The following is an 18,703-nucleotide window of genomic DNA, read 5'->3' on the forward strand; positions in this document are numbered from 1 at the left end:
GGGGCGTCAGGGGGTGGAGGGGCTCGTCTGTACACTCTCACTTCCAGGGGTGGTGGTCGCCCTGGGAGCCTGTGGTCCACAGGAACAAGGGGGCGCCAAGGGGGGAGTTGTGGGGGGGCTGGAGAGGGAGGGGCCGGGGGGAACTGCCCTGAGCTCTGAGGGGGCAAGGCCTGGAGGTGGGGGTGGGGTGAGTGCCAGAGTTGCATCAGAGGAAGGGTTTTGGGGAGTCTGAGGAAGGGGAAGTCAGCAGTAGTAAGTCCCGGCTCCTGCTCGGTGGAGGGGCATGGATCCCAGCGGAAAGGGGCGAGCATTTAGGAGGGAGCAGGGAGGTTCTATACCTGAACTGGGGGGAGCTGACGGCACCTGACAGAGGTAGCCTTGCTTGCTCAGACCCTGTGGGCACTGGCGGGGGGGCGGCATTTGTGGTTCTTAGAGCCCCAGGAGCCCGGTGCTTTGAGACACCTGCCGCAGCCCCAGGTGCAGGAGCCTCTGAGTGGGGGCCCCCTAGGTCCTCCTGAATCAGATGCTGCAGATGACCCGTCATCCCTCGTCCCCCTCAGCAATTTCACTTTAAAATATCACATCAGAAGCTAATCTCATGCAATAGGCAGTCTGCTGTTTAGAATCATTCTCCTAAAGTCTGGCAGGCATTGAAGATATAAGAGGTGAAGTCAGAATTTGCTTTGCAGTCCAGCCAGGAGAAACCCCCGTCTCCTAACCAAGCAGCGAGAAGATGGGCCCCGATGTGGCCGAGGGGCTGAGCCCCCTGGCCAGGGCAGCCAGGCCCTTCACACACACCTGAGGGGCTGGCATCGCCCAGGGGTTTGAGGCGGGCGAGTGGGCAGGCGAGCACAGTGGCTGTGGGCTGGGCCAGCGGGTCCCCAGGGGAGGGGCCTTCTCTGGCTTGTTCTAAAAACTTCCCTCGCCCAGTCAGTATTTGTACCTGGCTCTTCATGGCAGCTTCACACCTGTGTGTCCAGGGGGTGGTGGTGCCTGTGTGCGGAGCCCGCCTGGCAGGTAGCTCCCGGAACCACAGGTCCCTGGCCGATGACTTGCTCACGTGGACGTCCCCCACCTGTGCTGCCTCTCCTGTGGTTCTGTCTCAGAGGAAGGTACTCTTCTGTGCCGGAGGGGCTGAGGCAGCCTCTCAGTCCTGGTTGCTCTCTTCACTGGGGTGTGTGTTGTGAGCATAGATGTGAACTTGTCATACCTCAGCCCCCAACCACTGACGTGGCAGCGTCATGAGAACCTGAATCTCCTGAGGCTCTTCCTCGTGCCCTTCAGTGTCGTGGGTGTGTGCGTGCAGGAGACCCCCAGCGGGGCCCTCTTGGTTCAGAGGAAGACTGAAAGTCTTCAGTGCGCCTGCTGCCTCCGAGGGGTCCCGGTCCATCTGCCCTGCGGGCCCGGGGGCTGCGCACCCCACCCCCACGCCCTTCCTGCCTGCCGAGGGCTGTCCTGGACAGCCTCTGCGTTGGAAACGACCAGGATGCCCACCGCCCTCCCTCCCCTCCTGCAGGCACCTGAAGGAGATCTCGGAGCTGCAGAGCCAGCAAAAGCAGGAGATCGAGGCCCTGTACCGCCGCCTGGGCAAGCCGCTGCCCCCCAACCTGGGCCTCTTCCACACGGCCCCTCCCGCCGGCCGCAGGAGAAAGAGCAAGAGCAAGCTGAAGGCGGGGAAGCTGCTCAGCCCGTTGGTGCAGCAGCTCAAGGTCGTGGCCTCCAGCACAGGTGTGTGCCCTCCTGGGTGCTGGTGGGGCCGGAGCTGGGCAGGCGGGAGGCCGGCGCCCGCCCCTGGAAGAGCACTTCTCGGATCTCCTTTCACCGGAGCTGGGAAGCCTTTGCAGGTGTGAGGGGCCAGAGTGTCGGCCCACCATAAGGCGGCAGGCGTGCTGGGAGCTCTCAGCCGCCTGTGGGCTGCCCTGTACGAGGGGCGCGGTGGCTCAGGGGTCTCGCCTGCCTCGCTGCAGGGTGCTGCCAGGGGCTGGGGCTGCTCCCTCTGCCCATGTCTCAGGCACCTGTCACCTGCTGAAAGTGGGGAGTAGAGCAGCTGCCTTTCAGGGAGGGGGGGCTGGGGCAGATGTCCGGGCACAGAGGGTGCACGCTCACCCCCGCACCCCGGGCTGTGCCGGGTGGGAAGCCAGTGGTGAGCTGCCCATGAGCCCGCAGGGTACGTATCCAGGAACTGCAAGTTAGATTACCTGAATTCCAGGAGGATTCTCAAGCTAACTGGCAACTGGTTAGAGTGGGCCGGACCGGCACAGGCCCCTGGGCCCAGCTGCGCCTCTCCAGATGTGCCACACTGGCACTCCGTAAGCCTGGCACAGCGGTGGCGACTGAGCTCTCATTTCCTGACACGGGCACTCGGGCAACCAGGCCACATGCCCTTTGCCTGCAGGGACACCGCTTCCCCAAGGTCACCCAGCAATGAGCAGGGAGGACAGATGCACTCCGCGCTGGCCGGTCTGACCCACAGCGCCTCACTGTGCCTGTCACCCCTTCTCCCCCTCCCCCAGGTCACTTGTCAGACTGCAGCAGAGCCCCTCCTGCTAAGGACCCTGCCCAAGCCGGGGCAGGGCCCACGGCAGCTTCAGACCTGTGTGGGAAGGCAGTTCAGACCCAGCAGCCCTGCTCCGTGCGGGCCTCCCTGTCTGCAGACATCTGCTCCGGCTTAGCCACTGACGGAGGCGGAGCGCACGGCCCAGGTGATTCCCAGCTTGCCCGGCTCCGAGCATGTGCTAGGTGTGCAGGGCCCCGTGGAGTGAGAGGGCGCGAGCGGCGCAGAGGCTGCCCAGGCGTTGGAGGAAAAGCCAGTAGACATAGCCTTTGCGTAAGAGAGTGGGTGGCCCGCCCGTCAGCGAGTCTTGCTGCGTGAGGCTCCGAGGGAGGCGTGCTTTGCTAGAGCCGCCCCGGGGAAGGCGCTGGGGCCACAGGGCCCGTCGGCCGTGTGCTCCGCGCCGGTCCCCAGGCACCGGCCCAGTCCACCCGGCCACCCGCTAAGCACAGGGCCTTCTGTCCAGAGGGACGGCTAGGGGGATGTGAGGGCACAGCTCCCGAGCTGGGGGTTTGCTTGGAGGAGGAATGTTCGTCACCTCTGTCGTGGGCGCAGCGGCCGCGCGAGGAGGTGCTCCATCCCCACCATCTCTGTCCAGAGAAGTCGTGGTGACCGCTGACGGCGCCCGCCCTTGCCCACCCCGCACGCCCTCCCAGGGTCCGCTTCTCCTGTGCTGCAGCGGTGCCTCCTTTCCATCCGCGGCCAGCGGCTGTGGTCCTCCGGGCTGGGCTAGGTGCAGCCGCGGATGCTAAGTGACGAGGCTGATGTGGCTGGTGGTGTGTCAGGAATCCCAGAGACTGTACTTGATGCCTGTCTCTTTGTTTTCTTCCCTCTATATTCATTTGCAGGCTGGACGGTTTACCACCCAACGTCTGAGAGACTGACCTATAAGTCTAGTAGCAAACCTCGCGCTCGATTCCTCAGTGGACCCGTGTCTGTGTCCATCTGTCTGTATTTGTTCTTTGTATTTTATCACCTCCTGGCCCTTGGTTTCTCCCCGCCCCTCCCTGTCTTCATCACCTTCCATACATTCTGTAGGATGCCTCCCCTACCCACTGCAGCCACCTGTTCAACACCAAGCGCAGAGCCCTGTCCCCACCCGCCCTCCCGGCCCCAGAACGGCCAGCGCATGACTCGGCTCACGCCCGGCGCCAGAAGCATGTGCAGCGGCTCACCCACCCCAGCCTTGGGCACGCGCCCCCCCAGGCCCCCAAAGCGCGCTGCGTTTTTCTCCTCACCCGTTTGTTTAATTTTGTATTTTTTACGTTGGACGTAGTTTTATTTCTGTTGCAATTGTGGTACATACACACGTCCGCTGTCCCCAGTTCCAGCGACAACAAAAGACAGCCCCGGCCTTCTCTAGACGCATGGTGTGTCTCACACGTGTCTGGATTCTGAAGACATGCATGTAGCGAGCCGAGACAGTCCTAGAAGGTCACTGGAGGTTGTGACTTCTGTGCAAGGGCCGCAGCACTCACCACCTTACCCCACGCCCGCTCCCTGCATGCGGAAAGGCTGAGAGAAGGTGCTCCAGCTAGGACACCCCGCCCCTCCCTGTGCTCTGGTCACCTGGGGAACGTCTCAGTGTCCTGCAAAGTCCCAGCCTCCGTGCTGGCTCTCCCTCTGGCCTGGCCCTTCCTGGTCTCTAGCTGGAGCACTTTACTTGGTGACCCGCTCTCACCTCACAGCCCTCAGACACGAAGTCAGTCACACAGCTCCTCCGAGCTCTGCTCGACCTAACTTCAGCCCTGGTGGCCCTCAGAGTCCTGGGATGCGCTGCGGCACCCAGGACTCCTGTCCAGGAAGGGCGCACCTGCTCAGGGCGGTCCAAGTTATGTCCTCCTTCAGAACAACTGGAAATGAATCCAAAGCTGTGGGGTTTTCAGGTTTTTGTTTTTTAACACAAAAATTAAGCTCTCAATTGGGTTGGAAATGCTGGTTTGGGGCACGTGGCTTTTTGCTGGTACGATAAAGATACATTGTGTTTGTCAGGACCTGAGGCCATGTCCATGGTGGGCATCCCTCCCCATTAGAGGGACCGGGTCACCGTCCCCCCAGCAGCAGAGGCAGACACAGAACCTCAGAGATTCCCAGGGACCGTCCAGTGGCCCTCGTCTCCTAACAGGTGTCCCAGCTGAGCTGCTGGTTAGCTGCACGGGGTGAGGTCTGAGCACTTCCTCCCTGGGTCACTCACTGGTCATCTTCCTCCCAGGTGCACGCGGCTGTCTCCTGGGGATGATGGGGTGAGGGCACCTGGGTCTCTAGGCATCTCGTGGTCAGATGTGTGGCTGCATCGCTGCTGGGAGCCTCTGCTCAGGGACGGGAAGCGGGGGGCTTACAGCAAGCAGTGCTTTCCCTGGGGTGCGTGGGGCGAAAAGATGTGAGCGGTCAGGCACCGTGTGCTCCTCTGAGGTCGTCCCCGCTCCACGTTTGTACCATGTGGTTCTGCGTTCTTGTTTACGGGTTTTCATTTGTTTTATTGTTATTCCAAGATTTAAAAAAAAAAAAAACTGGAGGCACAGCAGGAGCAAGTGGTTTAGGTTTTACGTCTGTCTCTGTAGCCAAGAGGAAAGGAACACGTAAGGCAGGGCTTGGTGGCAGACAGGGCGCCTGGCCCAGGCAGGGCTGATTTTGGGTGGTGGTGTGTGCCGGCCTGGTGGGCCTTGTCTTCTCTGGTGCTGTGCGCTGCGTGACGTTGCCTTTTCCATAATGGCCCTTTTCAGGCACGACTTGGCCGAGGTCTTGGTTGTCTTGGCTGAGCTCTTGGTTGTCTTGGCCAAGGCACGGCCCCCACAGGCTCTGAGGTTACTGGTCAGGAGAGCATGTGGCAGATCATGGCCTTGGGCCCGCTCACCTGCAGATGCGCCCCCCAGTGCTGTGCGTGCCAGTGTCTGCCCAGCCCGCCGGGCTCCTAAGAGCCAGAGCCAACTGCTTCCCTGGTGACTGGGGAGCTCGGAGGCCAGAGAAGACTGCGCAGGCACCCGTGAAGGCCTGGTCACAGCCCCGAGGGCTGAGAGGTGGCAAAGAGAAGGGCATTCAGGGCAGGGGTGCGGGAAAACCCCGAGGTGGGCCTGCTCCGGAGTCTGGGTCTCTGGGATCCGGGCCAGCAGCAAGGGGAGGGCTGCAGCCGCGGGGCATGGGTGCAGCTGGTACGACCTGCAGCTAGACCTGAAGCCCAGAGGCTTTCTTTGCACAGCCTTGCGCAGAACAGGAGACAAGGCTCTGGGAAAACGGTCTGTGTTAAGTTACAAAGTACGGAAAGTAGGCCCCCAGTTCTGTGCCGTGCAGAGATAATGAAGCATCCAGAGTGGGTCAGAGACAAGCGGGAGTTGAGCCCCAGGCGGCCAGGAGGGGACCCCACGTGGGAAAGGTGGCCAGACCTGGGAGGAAGGGCTGCCAAGGGTGAAGCCTGGCTGCCTCCTTGGGCGGGCACCTGGACAGGCCTGCTGTCGGGAGGGAAGGGCCGGACTCCACAGAGTGCAGGCAGGGTGAAGCCCTGGGCACAGACCCCTCCTTGTGGTCGATGGGCTTGGGGAAACTAGGAGACCGCGTTTAGGGATTCAGGGGCTACGGTCGAGTTGCAGAAGCGTCTGGTGGTCAGGAGCTGCTGTCCAGCCTCCCCCCACCTCTGGCTCCAACGCACCTGACTAGACGCAGGTGCTGATACCTCCGGTTGTGTCTGCGCACACAGCTCCGGATCTGCTCTGTGTTTCATGCGCGCGCCCATCGGCCTGCTGTCCGTGCTGCAGCAGGTCTGTCCCCGGGACCCCCAAGAAGCCTGCCCCTCTGTGGCTGGCCAGGCCCTGCCCTCACCCTGGTGTCCTGGACCCTCCCTGTGGGGACCCGCCGCAGTGGGCGTGGGAGAGGGCCTTCAGGCAGCCAGGGAGGCGGCCACCCCCCATGAAGGTCTGCCCAGGCTGGGCTGTCCTTGGGGGGGGGGGGTCACTGCAGGGCAGGGCAGAGCAGGGACACATCCCATTTCATGCTCATGGACAAGTTCTGGCACTTCGCTCAGTGGTGTGAGGACTTGATGGCTCAGGGGCATTTTGGTGCTGGCAGCTCACTGGTCTTCAATGCCAGAACCGAGTGTCTAACGCCGCCGTGCAGGGTGAGACTGACCGGTTGGAGGCGTGCCTCTCATCGCGGAGCAGGCGGGGAGGCCTCTGGCTGGTCTGCGCCAAGACCACTGCCCCTGGAGCTCCTTGGGAGCCTCCTCGGTATTTGAAGGCTGTGGCGAGCAGCAGGTGTGGTGGGGGCCACGAGGCCCGGCCCCTTCCTCGGCAGTCTGTCCATGGCAGAGAACCTTGGATTTGTGGCATCTTCCTGGCAGACCCAGCGAGGGTCTGGATGGTGGTGCTACCTGGCAGGGCTGGCTGTCCACACCAGAAGCAACTTGTGTCCCTTTCACAGCCTGGGAGAACATTTCCTAATGGCTGGCCACATGGCTGTCCACCTCCATCCCTGCCCAGGTGGAAGCTTTCCCAAACAGTTCTGGGCCTCAAGCCGGCTCTTCCCAAGGCCTTGGCTAAGGACAGAAGTCCTGCAGGGGAGACCTCCTGCTGTGTGTGGGTTTCCTGTGGATCCCATGTGTCCCCAGTGCCCTTGCATGGCTGCCTCGTGGCTCAGCGGCTCGGGGAGGAATGCAGCGTATACGCTGGCGAGGAGGAGGGTGAGTGGGGCTGGGTGGAGGCGTATTCATCAGCCATCTGCATGCTGGGCATAAAGGGCAGGGCACAGGCACTAGGGAGGAGGTTCAGGGGACCCCCTGAGGATGGGCAGGGCAGTGGCATGAGTGAGGGCTCATCACCAGACACATGGTCCGTGCTCGGACCTGCACTGTGCCGGACCGCATGCCCTCAGTGTGGAGGTGGGCAAGTCCAGTCAGCTTCTGATTAAAGGTTCACTGAGGGCAGGGAGTGTCTGTACTCTGGTCACCGTGGGCCGTGCCCAGTGAGGGTGTGGAGGCCTCTGTGAGCCAGTGTTGCTCTCCAGCTCTGAGCATGGTGGCTGGTGGCCGATGGCCTCACCTCTGGGGCCCTGACCACAGGCCCAGGCTTCTCTGGTGGTTCCCAGCAGGTAGCTCCTGTCGTTCTTGTCTAGAGGATGGTGGGAATCCGCCCTGAAAGAACCCGCTGCTGTCAGGCTGCGGGGACCTGGCTGACTGGTTGACCCCATGTCCTTGGGCCGTCTGTACAGGACTGCTGAGACCAAAGGATCTGGATGGGGAAGTCTGTGCCCCACTTGGTGCCCCGCACAGTCAGAGCCTGGGACCCAAGTGCCACGGAGACTCCAGAGGGCCCAGTGCTCCCAGTGGGATTCCATGTCAGGACACAGACCAGCAAAGGCCCTTCTCAGCTCCCACTGAGAGATGACTGGTCTGGACCACTCTTGTCCAGTCCCTTCATTTTTATTTGCATGTTACAGACATCATCTCCCTTTCCCCAGCTCAGCCTCTGCACACAGACAGAATGAACTAAAAGAACAATTTATTTGGAGCCTGGGCTGACCTTTGTCCTCTCTCCTCAAACACAGGGGTGGCAACGTGCCTTCCCTGGCAAAGGGTGCAAGGCACCCTCAGGGAGTGTGGGTGTGCGGGTGTCCTGCTCTGGTGAGGGGCTGGGGCAGGAGCGCAGAACCCTCTCTGATAGCAGAGCCTTGCTGAATGACCTTGGGGACGCCCCAGCCGTCCTTGCCCGTCGTACTGCGCCTGCCTGGCTCCCTGAAGGGTCAGCTCACCTGCCCTCAGGCGGGCACTGACCATCAGGATGGGCCAGACGGCAGGGACAGCCTCCGGGACTGCAGGGCCTGACGCTTAGTGGTGGAAGAGCGCCAACCTCCCTGTCCCGCTGCACTCAGGACACCAGACAACACAGCAGCAGTGCAGGGGGGCCAGCCGTGCTTCCCACCTCGCTAGACAGGACCCCTTGTACTTTCCCCCAGGCGTGCACCACTGGTCTGGTCATGGCAGCCACTGGGGATCCGGGCTTGGCCTCAAACCTGCGAAACAATGTATCTTTTTGCACTTGGAAAACAAACCTCCCATGGCCTACTGGCCAGACAGAGCCGGTTCTGTCTGAGCTCTCCTGGCTGACTTTTAGTGGGTTTTTTGCCTCAATCAGTGGGGCTCCAGAAGCCTCATTTGAAAACCAAGTGGTGCGCTTTGCTTTTTCGTTTTTTTTCTTTCTTTTTTTTTTTTTTTTTGAATATGCTTTTAGAGACACACTCACTTCTACCTGAAGCTTGGGGCCTGGCCCTGCACCTCCGCCCCTCGGCGAAGCTCACGTGAACCCTGACTCGGGGCCGCCCGGTTAGCCCAGGTGGCTGGTCCCCTCTCTGACGCGCTGGCCTTTGCTCCTCCTTGCACACTGATGACTTGTGCTTAGAGTGTGGTGGCTTGTCCCCCGTGTGTGCTGTCCTGCCTAACCCTGTGGTCTTGTGTCGTTTCTTCTTCCCTTGCAGGGTCTGCCCTGAAGCGTCTCTGTCTAGGCAAAGAGCACAGCAGTCGTAATTATCGGGTTTTTTACCCCTTGTCCGCTCTCCATCGCATGGGCTTTCATGTGGCTAGTGCACGTCAGGGTCTCCGCAGCTGGCGGGCGGGCGTCTGCTCCGCGCCCACCCTCCAAGGGCACTGCTTTGCCTCTGCCTGGAGGGAAAGCCACCAGCGGGTGCCCCTTGCGTCTCCATGGCTCCTAGAGTCTGTGTGTCCTGGCCGGTTGACACACTGACACTCCCCTTCCCCGGAACGTCCACACATTACCAATCGTTAATTGGCTCCTTTTCCAAAACCATAGGAATGAGTATGTCCTTGAAGTGCTAAAGATGAGTGTCCCCGAGGAGAGATGCCGGGATGAAATGGGTATCAGTCCACCTAGGCCGCCCACCACCCTCCCCTCACACTTTTTTGTTTTTTTTTTCCCCTCTTTTCTTTTCTGGCTGAAACATTCATGTAGAATAGCTGTGTGTGTAAAATCCCATCACTAATATTGAACTGTGCGTGTCTGTGCTTTTCATTGCCACTCTAGACTACATTTTGCAATGGCTTGTTTGAAGAGATGGTCATTATGCTTTTTAATGAAGAAGCATTTTAAATTGGCTTATTCGAAATTGCTAATCAGTAATTGTATGTTGTGGGGGTGGGGGACACAATTTAAAAAGAATTAAAAAGCCCCATGTTGGTCATTTTAAAATAATCTTTCAGTGGAAGTAGGTGAGTGTGACTTCTTTGTCCAGCTCCCCCTGAAACACAGCTCCTGGGCCTTCCTGGCAAGCTGGGACCCCGGTTCCTGCAGGTACAGGCACCCTGCACCCCACAAACGGCTCGGAGCTTGGGGACCCACAGTGGAAGGCTTTGGGTGTTTGTACCCTTTACTAATACCTTCCCTACATGATCTGGTGAGGAGAGGCACAATTTTGTGTCTTAAGTTTCCAAACCACTAACCCATTAACATTCATTCACCGGCATGCCGATGACCAAGGCTGTCATGCCTTTTTCCTTTGCCGGACGGACAGGCAAAGCACTCGGCACAGTCACATTTTTTTCCCCGCTCAGGGCGCAGAGGCCTTGGGATTCTGCCCCCAGTTTTCTGAGCTCCCTCGCACGTGGGAGTCTGGGGTTCCTGGGCAGCGTGGGCACAGAGTGGATGCCGAGTAAGGCTGCCAGCGGCTTGGGTCCTGTCCTTTGGCCCAGCTCCATGGGTGACAGCTGCCAGGCACAGCCCGGTCCTTGTGGCCTGTGGACATGTTCCAGAGTGTCTACAACGGGTACATGGGCCCCCGGATGCAGACCATCTCCTGAAGCAAGGTGTTGCCTGGCCTAAGCAAGAGCGCTGTGCGAATGACTGCAGCTGGCCGGCGGCACTGTGCGCAGTGTCACCAACCGGGCCTGTGTGTGCTTCCCCAGGGTCCTCCACCAGCAGCCTGGTCCCGGGCCCTGAGCCGGGCCCCCAGCCTACCCTGCACGTCCAGGCGCAGGCAAACAACAGCAACAACAAGAGAGGCACCTTCACGGACGACCTGCACAAGCTGGTGGACGAGTGGACGAGCAAGACGGTGGGGGCCGCCCAGCTGAAGCCGTCGCTCAACCAGCTGAAGCAGACGCAGCGGCTGCACGGCATGGAGGTCACGGCGGGCTGGCCCCCGGCCGCCGCCGAGGCACAGGCTGTAAGTGGGGCGCAGCGGGCGGCCCGGGCGGAAGGGACGGGCTGGGAGCGGCCCCGGGCGTTGGGTGCCAGCTGTGGGGTGCCCAGCCCGCGTCGGGCGGCGCGAGGAGCTGCCGCCTCGGGCTCCGTGTGCCAACGTCCCCGCCTCCCCGGAGGAGCGTTCCCTGCTCGGTCTTGCGGAGCCCATGCAAGGCTGTTACTTCTTCCTGACATGTTTAGCGAAGTTCACTGGTGAACCCATCTGGTCTGGGAGTTCTTTGAGTGTGGGAAGTTTCCCCTGTGACCTCTTATTTCGACAAATTTCAAACATACAGAAGTGTTGGAAATTGCACAGTGAACTTTCGTGTGCCCCTGCCTGCACGCTGTGGCTGACACTTTGCTGTGTTTCTCCCACATCTCTCCATCCCCTGAGGGTAAGGTTTTCGTTACGGATTCAATTTCTTTTATACTTTCTGTGCCATTTGGATTTTCTATTTTTTTCTTTCTGTTAAGGCCTGCTTTTCTAACATTTGGTAAATACCTAAATTTATCTAAGTTTTCAAATTGACATAGCTGCTCATAACACCGTGTCTTCAGTTTGTAGTGATGTTGTGTGTTTCGTTTCTGATGTGGTGGCTTCTGCGTGTACACCCCCCCCCCCCCGCCCCGGTGCAGCCTCTTTAGGGACTCATAGATCTTACTAGCCTTCGCAAAGAACTCGCTTTGGCTCTGATGATGCTCTTTATGTGTCATTCGTTTCTCCTCTTATTATCTCCTTCCTTATATATCTGGGCGGCTGTTTTGTTCCAGAATGTTTCTTGAGATGTGCAGGTCATAGATTTCCAGCCTTTCCGGTTTTATAACACAGGCGTTCAACCTATAAAAATCCCTCTCATGGTGTCATCTGGATCCTAAAGGTCTTGATATGTAGCGTTTTCTTTAACCTTCAGTTCAAATTATTCTGTGATTTCCACTGTGGTTTGAAGCAATGTACTTATTAATTTCCTCATACTCTTCTTGCCCTAACTGCACCACGTAACAAAACAAACTTTGGATATTTTCAGTTCTTTAAAATGTGCCGGGACTGGCTCTTCAGCCCAGTTGTCAGTCAGTCTTGTCCACTGCTGCCCTGATGCTCTCCATACTCCCGCCACGCACACAGTGCCCTCTAAGCGAACAATGATGGCAGCTCCCTTCCAACGGTGGCAGCCCTGGAGCCCTAACGCCTCAAACCCCCTCTCTGGTATTTTGTGACCAAGTGAGCGTCCCCCTGGCCCTGTCGGGGTCCTGGCCCTGGGCCCAGGCAGGAGAGTCTCTGCCTCGCCATCTGGACTCCACCACATGGGCTCTCATACCTGTGCAGGCCGTACCCCATTCTTACCAGCTCGCTAATCCCAGTGTTTGAGTGGCAGGGAGTCTTAAGATTTTTAAAAATATTTTTTTACTGTGGTAAATCTGTATAATGTAATATTCACCATTTCAATAATTTTGAAGTGTGTAATTCAGCAGTACTCTGCACGTTCACAACGTTGTGCAGCCATCACACCGTCCATTTCTAAAACTTTCTCCACCCCAAATAGAAACTTCTAAGAAAAAATACTCTCCAGTCCCCGCCTCTGGTACCTCTGCTTATCCAGCCCCCAGTAACCTTCATTCTACTTTCTACGGATGTAAGTGGCATCATGTAGTGTTTGCCCTTTCCTGTCTGGCTTGTTTCACTCAGTGTAACGTTTCTGACACGCAGCCGCGCCACAGCAGGCGTGTACTCTTGCGGGGACGGGAAGGAGCAGGGAACAGAGTCAGCAGTGTTGTAATACACTTACCACGATGAGCATTTTGTAATGTGTATGTATCCTGAATCACGACGTTGTACGCCTTGAACTGATTTAGTATTTTAGGTCAACTACGCTTCATTTAAAATTTAAAACTTACTTCATTTTTTTCCAATTTTTAATTGCAAAATATATGACATAAAATTTGCCATCTTAGCCATTTTTAAGTGCTAGTTTTAAGTGCATTGAGCATTAATATTGTTCAACCATCACCACCTTGCATCTCTAGAATTTTTTCATCCTGCAAAACTGAAACTCTGTGCTCACTGGAAAAGAACTTCCCACCCCACTGCCCCCCGTCAGTCCCTGGCAGCCACTATTCTACTTTGTCTGTATGGACTTGACTACGGTAGGTTCCTATGTAAGTGGAATCCTACAGTATTTGTCTTTTTGTGACTGGCTTATGTCACTCACCATAATGTCCTCAAGGTTCATCCATGTTATAAGCATGTGCCTTAAGGTCCTTCCTTCTTAAGGCTGAATGATATTCAATGTATGTGCACAGAACATTTTATCCATTTATCTACTGAGGGACACTTCGGTTGCTTCTACCTATGAGCTGCTGTGAGCAACGCAGCCAGGAGCTAGGTGCGCCGGTATTGCTTTGACTCCCTGCTTTCAATTCTTTTGAAAGGCTACCCAGAAGCAGAGTCACTGCATCATATAATAATTCTATTTTTAAGTTTTGAGGAACTGCCAACTGTTTTGCACAGTGGCTGCACCATTTTACATTCCTGCCAGCAGTGCACAAGGGTTTGTTTCTCTTCATTCTTGAACACTTTTTATTTTCTCATTTTTTTAATAGTAGCCATCCTAATACCACTGTGGTATCTCACTGTGGTTTTGATTAGTATTTCCCTAATGATCAGGGACGTTGCGCCTCTTTTCATGTGATTATTGGCCATCTGTAGATCTTTTTTAGAGAAATAACTGTTCAAGTCCTTTGCCTATTTTTTAATCGGTTGTTTTGTTTTTGAGTTTTAGGAGTTCTCTGTATTTTCTGGATTTTAATCCAGATCTGCAAATACTTTTTCCCATTCTATGGATTGCCTTTTTACTCTGTGGACAGTGTCTCTTTTATTTTTATTTTTTTTAATTTATTTATGTATTTGAGAGAGAGAGAGAGAACATGAGCAGAGGGGAGGGGGAGAGGGAGAAGCAGACTGCCCACTGAGCAGGGCACTTGACATGGGTCTTGATCCCAGGACTCCAAGATCATGAGAGTTTAGCTCTTATGTGTAGGCCTTTTATCCAGTGTAATTTCTATATATGGTATGAGGTAACGGTGCAGTTTCATGCTTTTGCATGTGAATAACCAGTTTTCCCAGCACCATTTGTTGAAAAGGCTCTCCTTTCCCCCATTGACTAGAATTGGTATTCTCGTTGAATAGGAGTTGACCATATTTGCAAAGGTTTATTTCTTGGTTCTTTGTTCTGTTTCATTGCTATATGTCTGTCCTTTTTCCAGTATCACAATGTTTTGATTTCTGTAGCTTTGTAGTAAGTTTTGAAATCAGGAAGTATGAGTGCTCCAACTTTGTTTTAATTTTTCAAGATTGTTTTGGTTATTCGGGGTCCCTTCAGAATCCATATGAATTTTAGGACAGGTTTTTCTATTCCTTGAAAAAATGTCATTGGGAATTTAACAGTGATTGCAATGAATCTGTAGATCACTTTGGGTAGTATGACAGTAACAATGTAAGTCTTCCAATCCATGACCATGGGATGTCTTTCCATTTATTTATGCCTTAATTTCCTTTGGAAGTTGTGTGGCTTTCAGAGTGTCAGTCTTTCAACTCCTTGAAGTTATTCCTAAATATTTTAATTTCCTTTCAGATTGTTCATTGTTACTGTATAGAAATACAACTGGTTTTGTAACCTGCAACTTTGCTAAATTCATGGATTAGCTCTGTGTGCGTGTGTCTGTGTGCACCAGGAGCATACACTTTCTATAGGGTTATCTACATGTAAGATTTTGTCATTTCTGACCAGGGATCATTTTACTTCTTCCTTTCCAATTTGGATGCCTTTTTTTTTCTTGCTTGGCTAGAAAACTTCTCTGGCTAGAACTTTTAATATTATATTGAGCAGAAGTGGCAAAAACAGGTATGCTTTTCTTGTTCCTGACCTTGAAGGAAAAGCTTACAGACTTTCACCATTGAGTATATAATGTTACGTGAGGGTTTTCATATATGGTCTTTATCACATTGAGGGAGTTCTGTTTGTAGTTTGTTGAGTACTTTTATTATGAAGGAGAGTTGGATATTGTCAAATACTTTTTCTGCATTAAATGAGATGATTGTAGGTTTCTTTATCCTTCCTCTTGTTATTGGTGTATTACACTGATTGATTTTCATGTTAAACCACCCTAGCATTAATTCCTGGGACAAATCCCACCTGGTCATGGTGTATATACTCCTATTATGCTACTAAATTCAGTTTGCTAATATTTGGGGATTTCTGCATAAATATTCATTGGGTTATCAGTCTATAATCTACTTGCAATGTATCTCTCTGGCCTTGGAATGCTGGCCGCATAGAAGGAGTTAGGAATTATTCCTATGTCTTTAACTCCTGAAGAGTTTGAGAAAGAATGGTGTTAATTCTTCTTTAAAAGTCTGGCTTCTCTTTGTTGAGAGGTTTTTGATTGCTAATTCAATCTCATTACTTGTTATAGGTCTATTCTGATTTTCTATTTCTTCTTGAGTCAGCTCTGGTAGTTTGTGTGTTTCTAGGGATTTTTCTATTTCATGTAAATTATCCAGTTTGGTAGCTAAAACTTTGTCAATTTGCTGATCTTTTCAAAGAACTGACTTTTGGTTTCATTTCTAATTCATTATATTTTCTTTATGACTTCCTATTTTCTATTTTATTATGGTGTACAGTTAGATTATTGATTTAAGATCTTGTTCAGTGTAGCCATTTACAGCTATAAATTTCCTTCTGAGAACTTCTTTTGCTTTATCTCATAAATGTTTATGTATTGTTTTCCCTTTCATTTGTCTCAAGTTATTTTCTAATTTCCCTTGTGATTATTTCTTTGACCCTTTGGTTGTTTATGTGTTTAGTTTCTGTATTTATAACCGTTTTCTAGTATTTTTATTATTGATTTATAATTTCATTCATTGTTGTAGAAAAGATAATTTATAATATTTCAATCTTTTTAGATTTGTATTGTATTTATATTATTTATGTTTGTTTTATTTATTAAGACTTGTTTTGTGGTCTAATATATGGCCTATTCTGGAGAGGTTCCACATGCACTTGAAAAGAAAGTGCATTCTGCTCTTGTTAGGTACAGTTTTATTAGGGCTAATTGGCTTAAGGTACTTTTCAGGTCCTCTCTTTCCTTATTTATCAGTCTCATTGTTTTAACCTTTATTGATATTAAAGTATTAAAATCTACAATGGTTAGTATAGAACTGTCTGTTTCTCCTTTCAGTTCTATGTCTGCATCATATAATTTGGGGCTTTGTTTTTAGGTGCATATATAATTGTTACATCAACTTTTATCAATATACAGTATTCTTCTTTGTCTCTTATAACCTTTTTTGACTTAAAATCAGTTTTGTCTGGTAATAAAATAGCCATCCTCTTTTTCCATCTTTTTACATGCAACTTCTTTGTGTCTTTGTATCTAAAGTAAGTCTCTGGTAACAGCATATAGGTTGACCATGCGTTTGTTGTTGTTGTTGTTGTTGTTGTTGTTGTTGTTGTTTTTAAGATTTTATTTATTTATTTGACGGAGATAGAGACAGCCAGCAAGAGAGGGAACACAAGCAGGGGGAGTGGGAGAGGAAGAAGCAGGCTCATAGCGGAGAAGCCTGATGTGGGGCTCGATCCCATAACGCTGGGATCACGCCCTGAGCTGAAGGCAGTCGCTCAACTGCTGTGCCACCCAGGCGCCCCTGACCATGCGTTTTTAACCATTCTGCTAATCTCTGCTTATTAAGTGGAAAGTTTAATACATTTACATTTAAAGAAATTGGGGATAAGGAAGGAATTCTGACTTTCATCGATTTGTTTTCTGTCTTATAGGTTTTTATTTCTCAATTCCTCCAGTTATTGCCTTAAATTTAGTTGTTCTTTTGTATTGTATAATTTCTATTCCCTTCTTTACTTTGTTATATACTTTAGTTATTTTTCTAATTGGTTCCCTTAGGGATTACAATTAACATCTTAAACTTAAAATGACCTAGTTTGAATAATACCAACTTTGTTTCAATAGTATATAAACACTTTGCTCCTATACATCTCCATCTCTCCCCCTTTGTATTTTCCCCCACTGACTGAATCTTTATACACCGTGTGCCCATTAACATTTATTATTATTGCATAAAGCATTTGCCCTTTAAATCATATAGGGGAAAAAAGGAATTAAAACCAAAAGTACAGTATATTTATCTATGTAGTTATCTTCTTTATTTCTTCATGTGGCTTTTATCCTTCCACGTCAGTCTGTAAGACTCCCTTTACCATTTCTGGTAAGGCAGACCTTTTAGTAACAACTTGTCTTAGATTTGGTTTATCCAGGAGTCTGGTTTCTCCTTCGTTCTTTTTTTTTTTTTTTAGATTTTATTTATTTGACAGAGACAGCCAGCAAGAGAGGGAACGCAAACAGGGGGAGTGGGAGAGGAAGAAGCAGGCTCCTAGCGGAGAAGCCTGATGTGGGGCTCAATCCCAGAACACTGGGATCACGCCCTGAGCCAAAGGCAGATGCTTAACGACTGTGCCACCCAGGCGCCACTCTCCTTCATTCTTGAAGAATCATTCTGTTGGATATAGAATTCTTACTTGACAGTCTTCTCTTTCTGTACTTCAAGTATTTTTTTCTGCCTCCTCTCTCTCTCCTCCTGAAATTCCCATCATGTATATATTGGCCTGCTTAACAGTATCCCATAGATCTCTCAGGCTCTGTATAGGTTTCTTCATTTTTTTCTTTCTGCTCCTCAGACTGGATAATTTCAATTGCATGATCTCAGGTTTGCTGATTATTTATTTGCTGCTCAAATCAGTTGAGTCCCTCTAGCAGATTTTCAAATTTCAGTTACATTTTTCAGTTCTGATATTTCTATTTGGTTCCTTTTATAATTTCTTTATTGATATTCTCAAGATGTTCTGCATAGTTATCCTGGTTTCAGTCTGTACATGGTTTCCTCTAGCTCTTTGAACATATTTAAAACAGCTGATTCAAGTCTTTAGTCCACGGGTGTCTGGATGGCTCAGTTAGGTGGCCAACTCTTGGGGTCCTGGGATCGAGCCCTGAGTCAGGCTCCACACTCAGCAGGGAGTCTGCTTGAGGATTCTCATTCCTTCTCCTTCTCTCCTTCTCCTCCCACCCCCCGACTCATGTGCTCTCGCTCTTGCTCTAAAAGCAAATAAATAAATCTTAAAGTCTTTAGTCCAATATCTAGCTTTCCTCAGGAACAGTTTCTGTTAATTTTTCCCTTTTGATGGGCTGTACTTTTCTGTTTTTCTGTATAACTTGTGATTTCTTGTTGAAAGCCAGGCATTTGCATATTATAATTAATAACTCTAGAAATCAGATTCTCCTCTTTCCCAGTATTTGCCGGTTTTGATTGTTGAAGGCTTAGCTTGTATTAGCTTGAGATTTCCTTGAATATCAGGAGATGAAAAAACACCTCTCCCAGTCTTTACAGATTGGCTCAGGGCTAGGGGACTCCTTCAACACTTAGCCAGGCCATTTACAATCTGTCCAAGCCCTCACTTCTTGCTTGCATTGTGACTAGTGGTGAAAGCTCAGGTTTTTCTGTTTCTTTTTCTGACAATGTATCCTGAATAGAGCATGTGCATGGCTTTCTAAATTCCCCAGCACACATACACTTTCCAATGCCCTCATTTCCCAAAGAAACTCTCTCCCATGCTTTTCTACTATGGCTTTTAGACAGTCTACATATATCTTGATCTTTGGCCCCAAGCAACTGTGGATTTTTTAATTGCCTTACAATGTTTTTGAGCAATGCCTGCCACTTTTCTGCCCTTAGAGAGTTGCAAATATGTACAGACAGATATGTGTACCTTGTGTCAGTCCGTCAGGTGGCCTGTACACAGGTTAGAATAGACATACACAATAATTTGTAGGGAGCGCCTGGGTGGTGTAGTTGGCCCAACTCTTGGTTTTGGCTCAGGTCAGGATCTTCGGGTCATGGGATTGAGCCCTA

The 18,703-nt window shown here is 51.8% G+C and overlaps 1 protein-coding gene across 12 annotated transcripts in view; it reads left to right on the top strand.

Moving 5' to 3' along the window:
- WNK2 (WNK lysine deficient protein kinase 2) overlaps positions 1-18,703 on the top strand; it is a 117,656-nt gene that overhangs the window by 88,533 nt on the left and 10,420 nt on the right. For 5 of the 12 annotated variants that reach the window (XM_045772506.2, XM_045772504.2, XM_087858896.1 and 2 more), the window contains exons 24-28: positions 1,517-1,728; positions 2,514-2,702; positions 3,400-3,498; positions 9,011-9,055; positions 10,452-10,711. In XM_045772506.2, coding sequence (XP_045628462.1) covers positions 1,517-1,728; positions 2,514-2,702; positions 3,400-3,498; positions 9,011-9,055; positions 10,452-10,711 — 805 coding nt within the window. Of the gene's footprint in view, positions 1-1,516; positions 1,729-2,513; positions 2,703-3,399; positions 3,499-9,010; positions 9,056-10,451; positions 10,712-11,024; positions 11,124-18,703 lie in introns of all 12 variants that reach the window. The other 7 variants (XM_045772503.2, XM_045772501.2, XM_045772510.2 and 4 more) reach the window with 5 other exon arrangements.

This window comes from Ursus americanus, chromosome 34, assembly GCF_024610735.1.
Source record: "Ursus americanus isolate L20-20 chromosome 34, mUrsAme1.1.p, whole genome shotgun sequence".
In the NCBI taxonomy this organism is placed as follows: Eukaryota; Metazoa; Chordata; class Mammalia; order Carnivora; family Ursidae; genus Ursus; species Ursus americanus.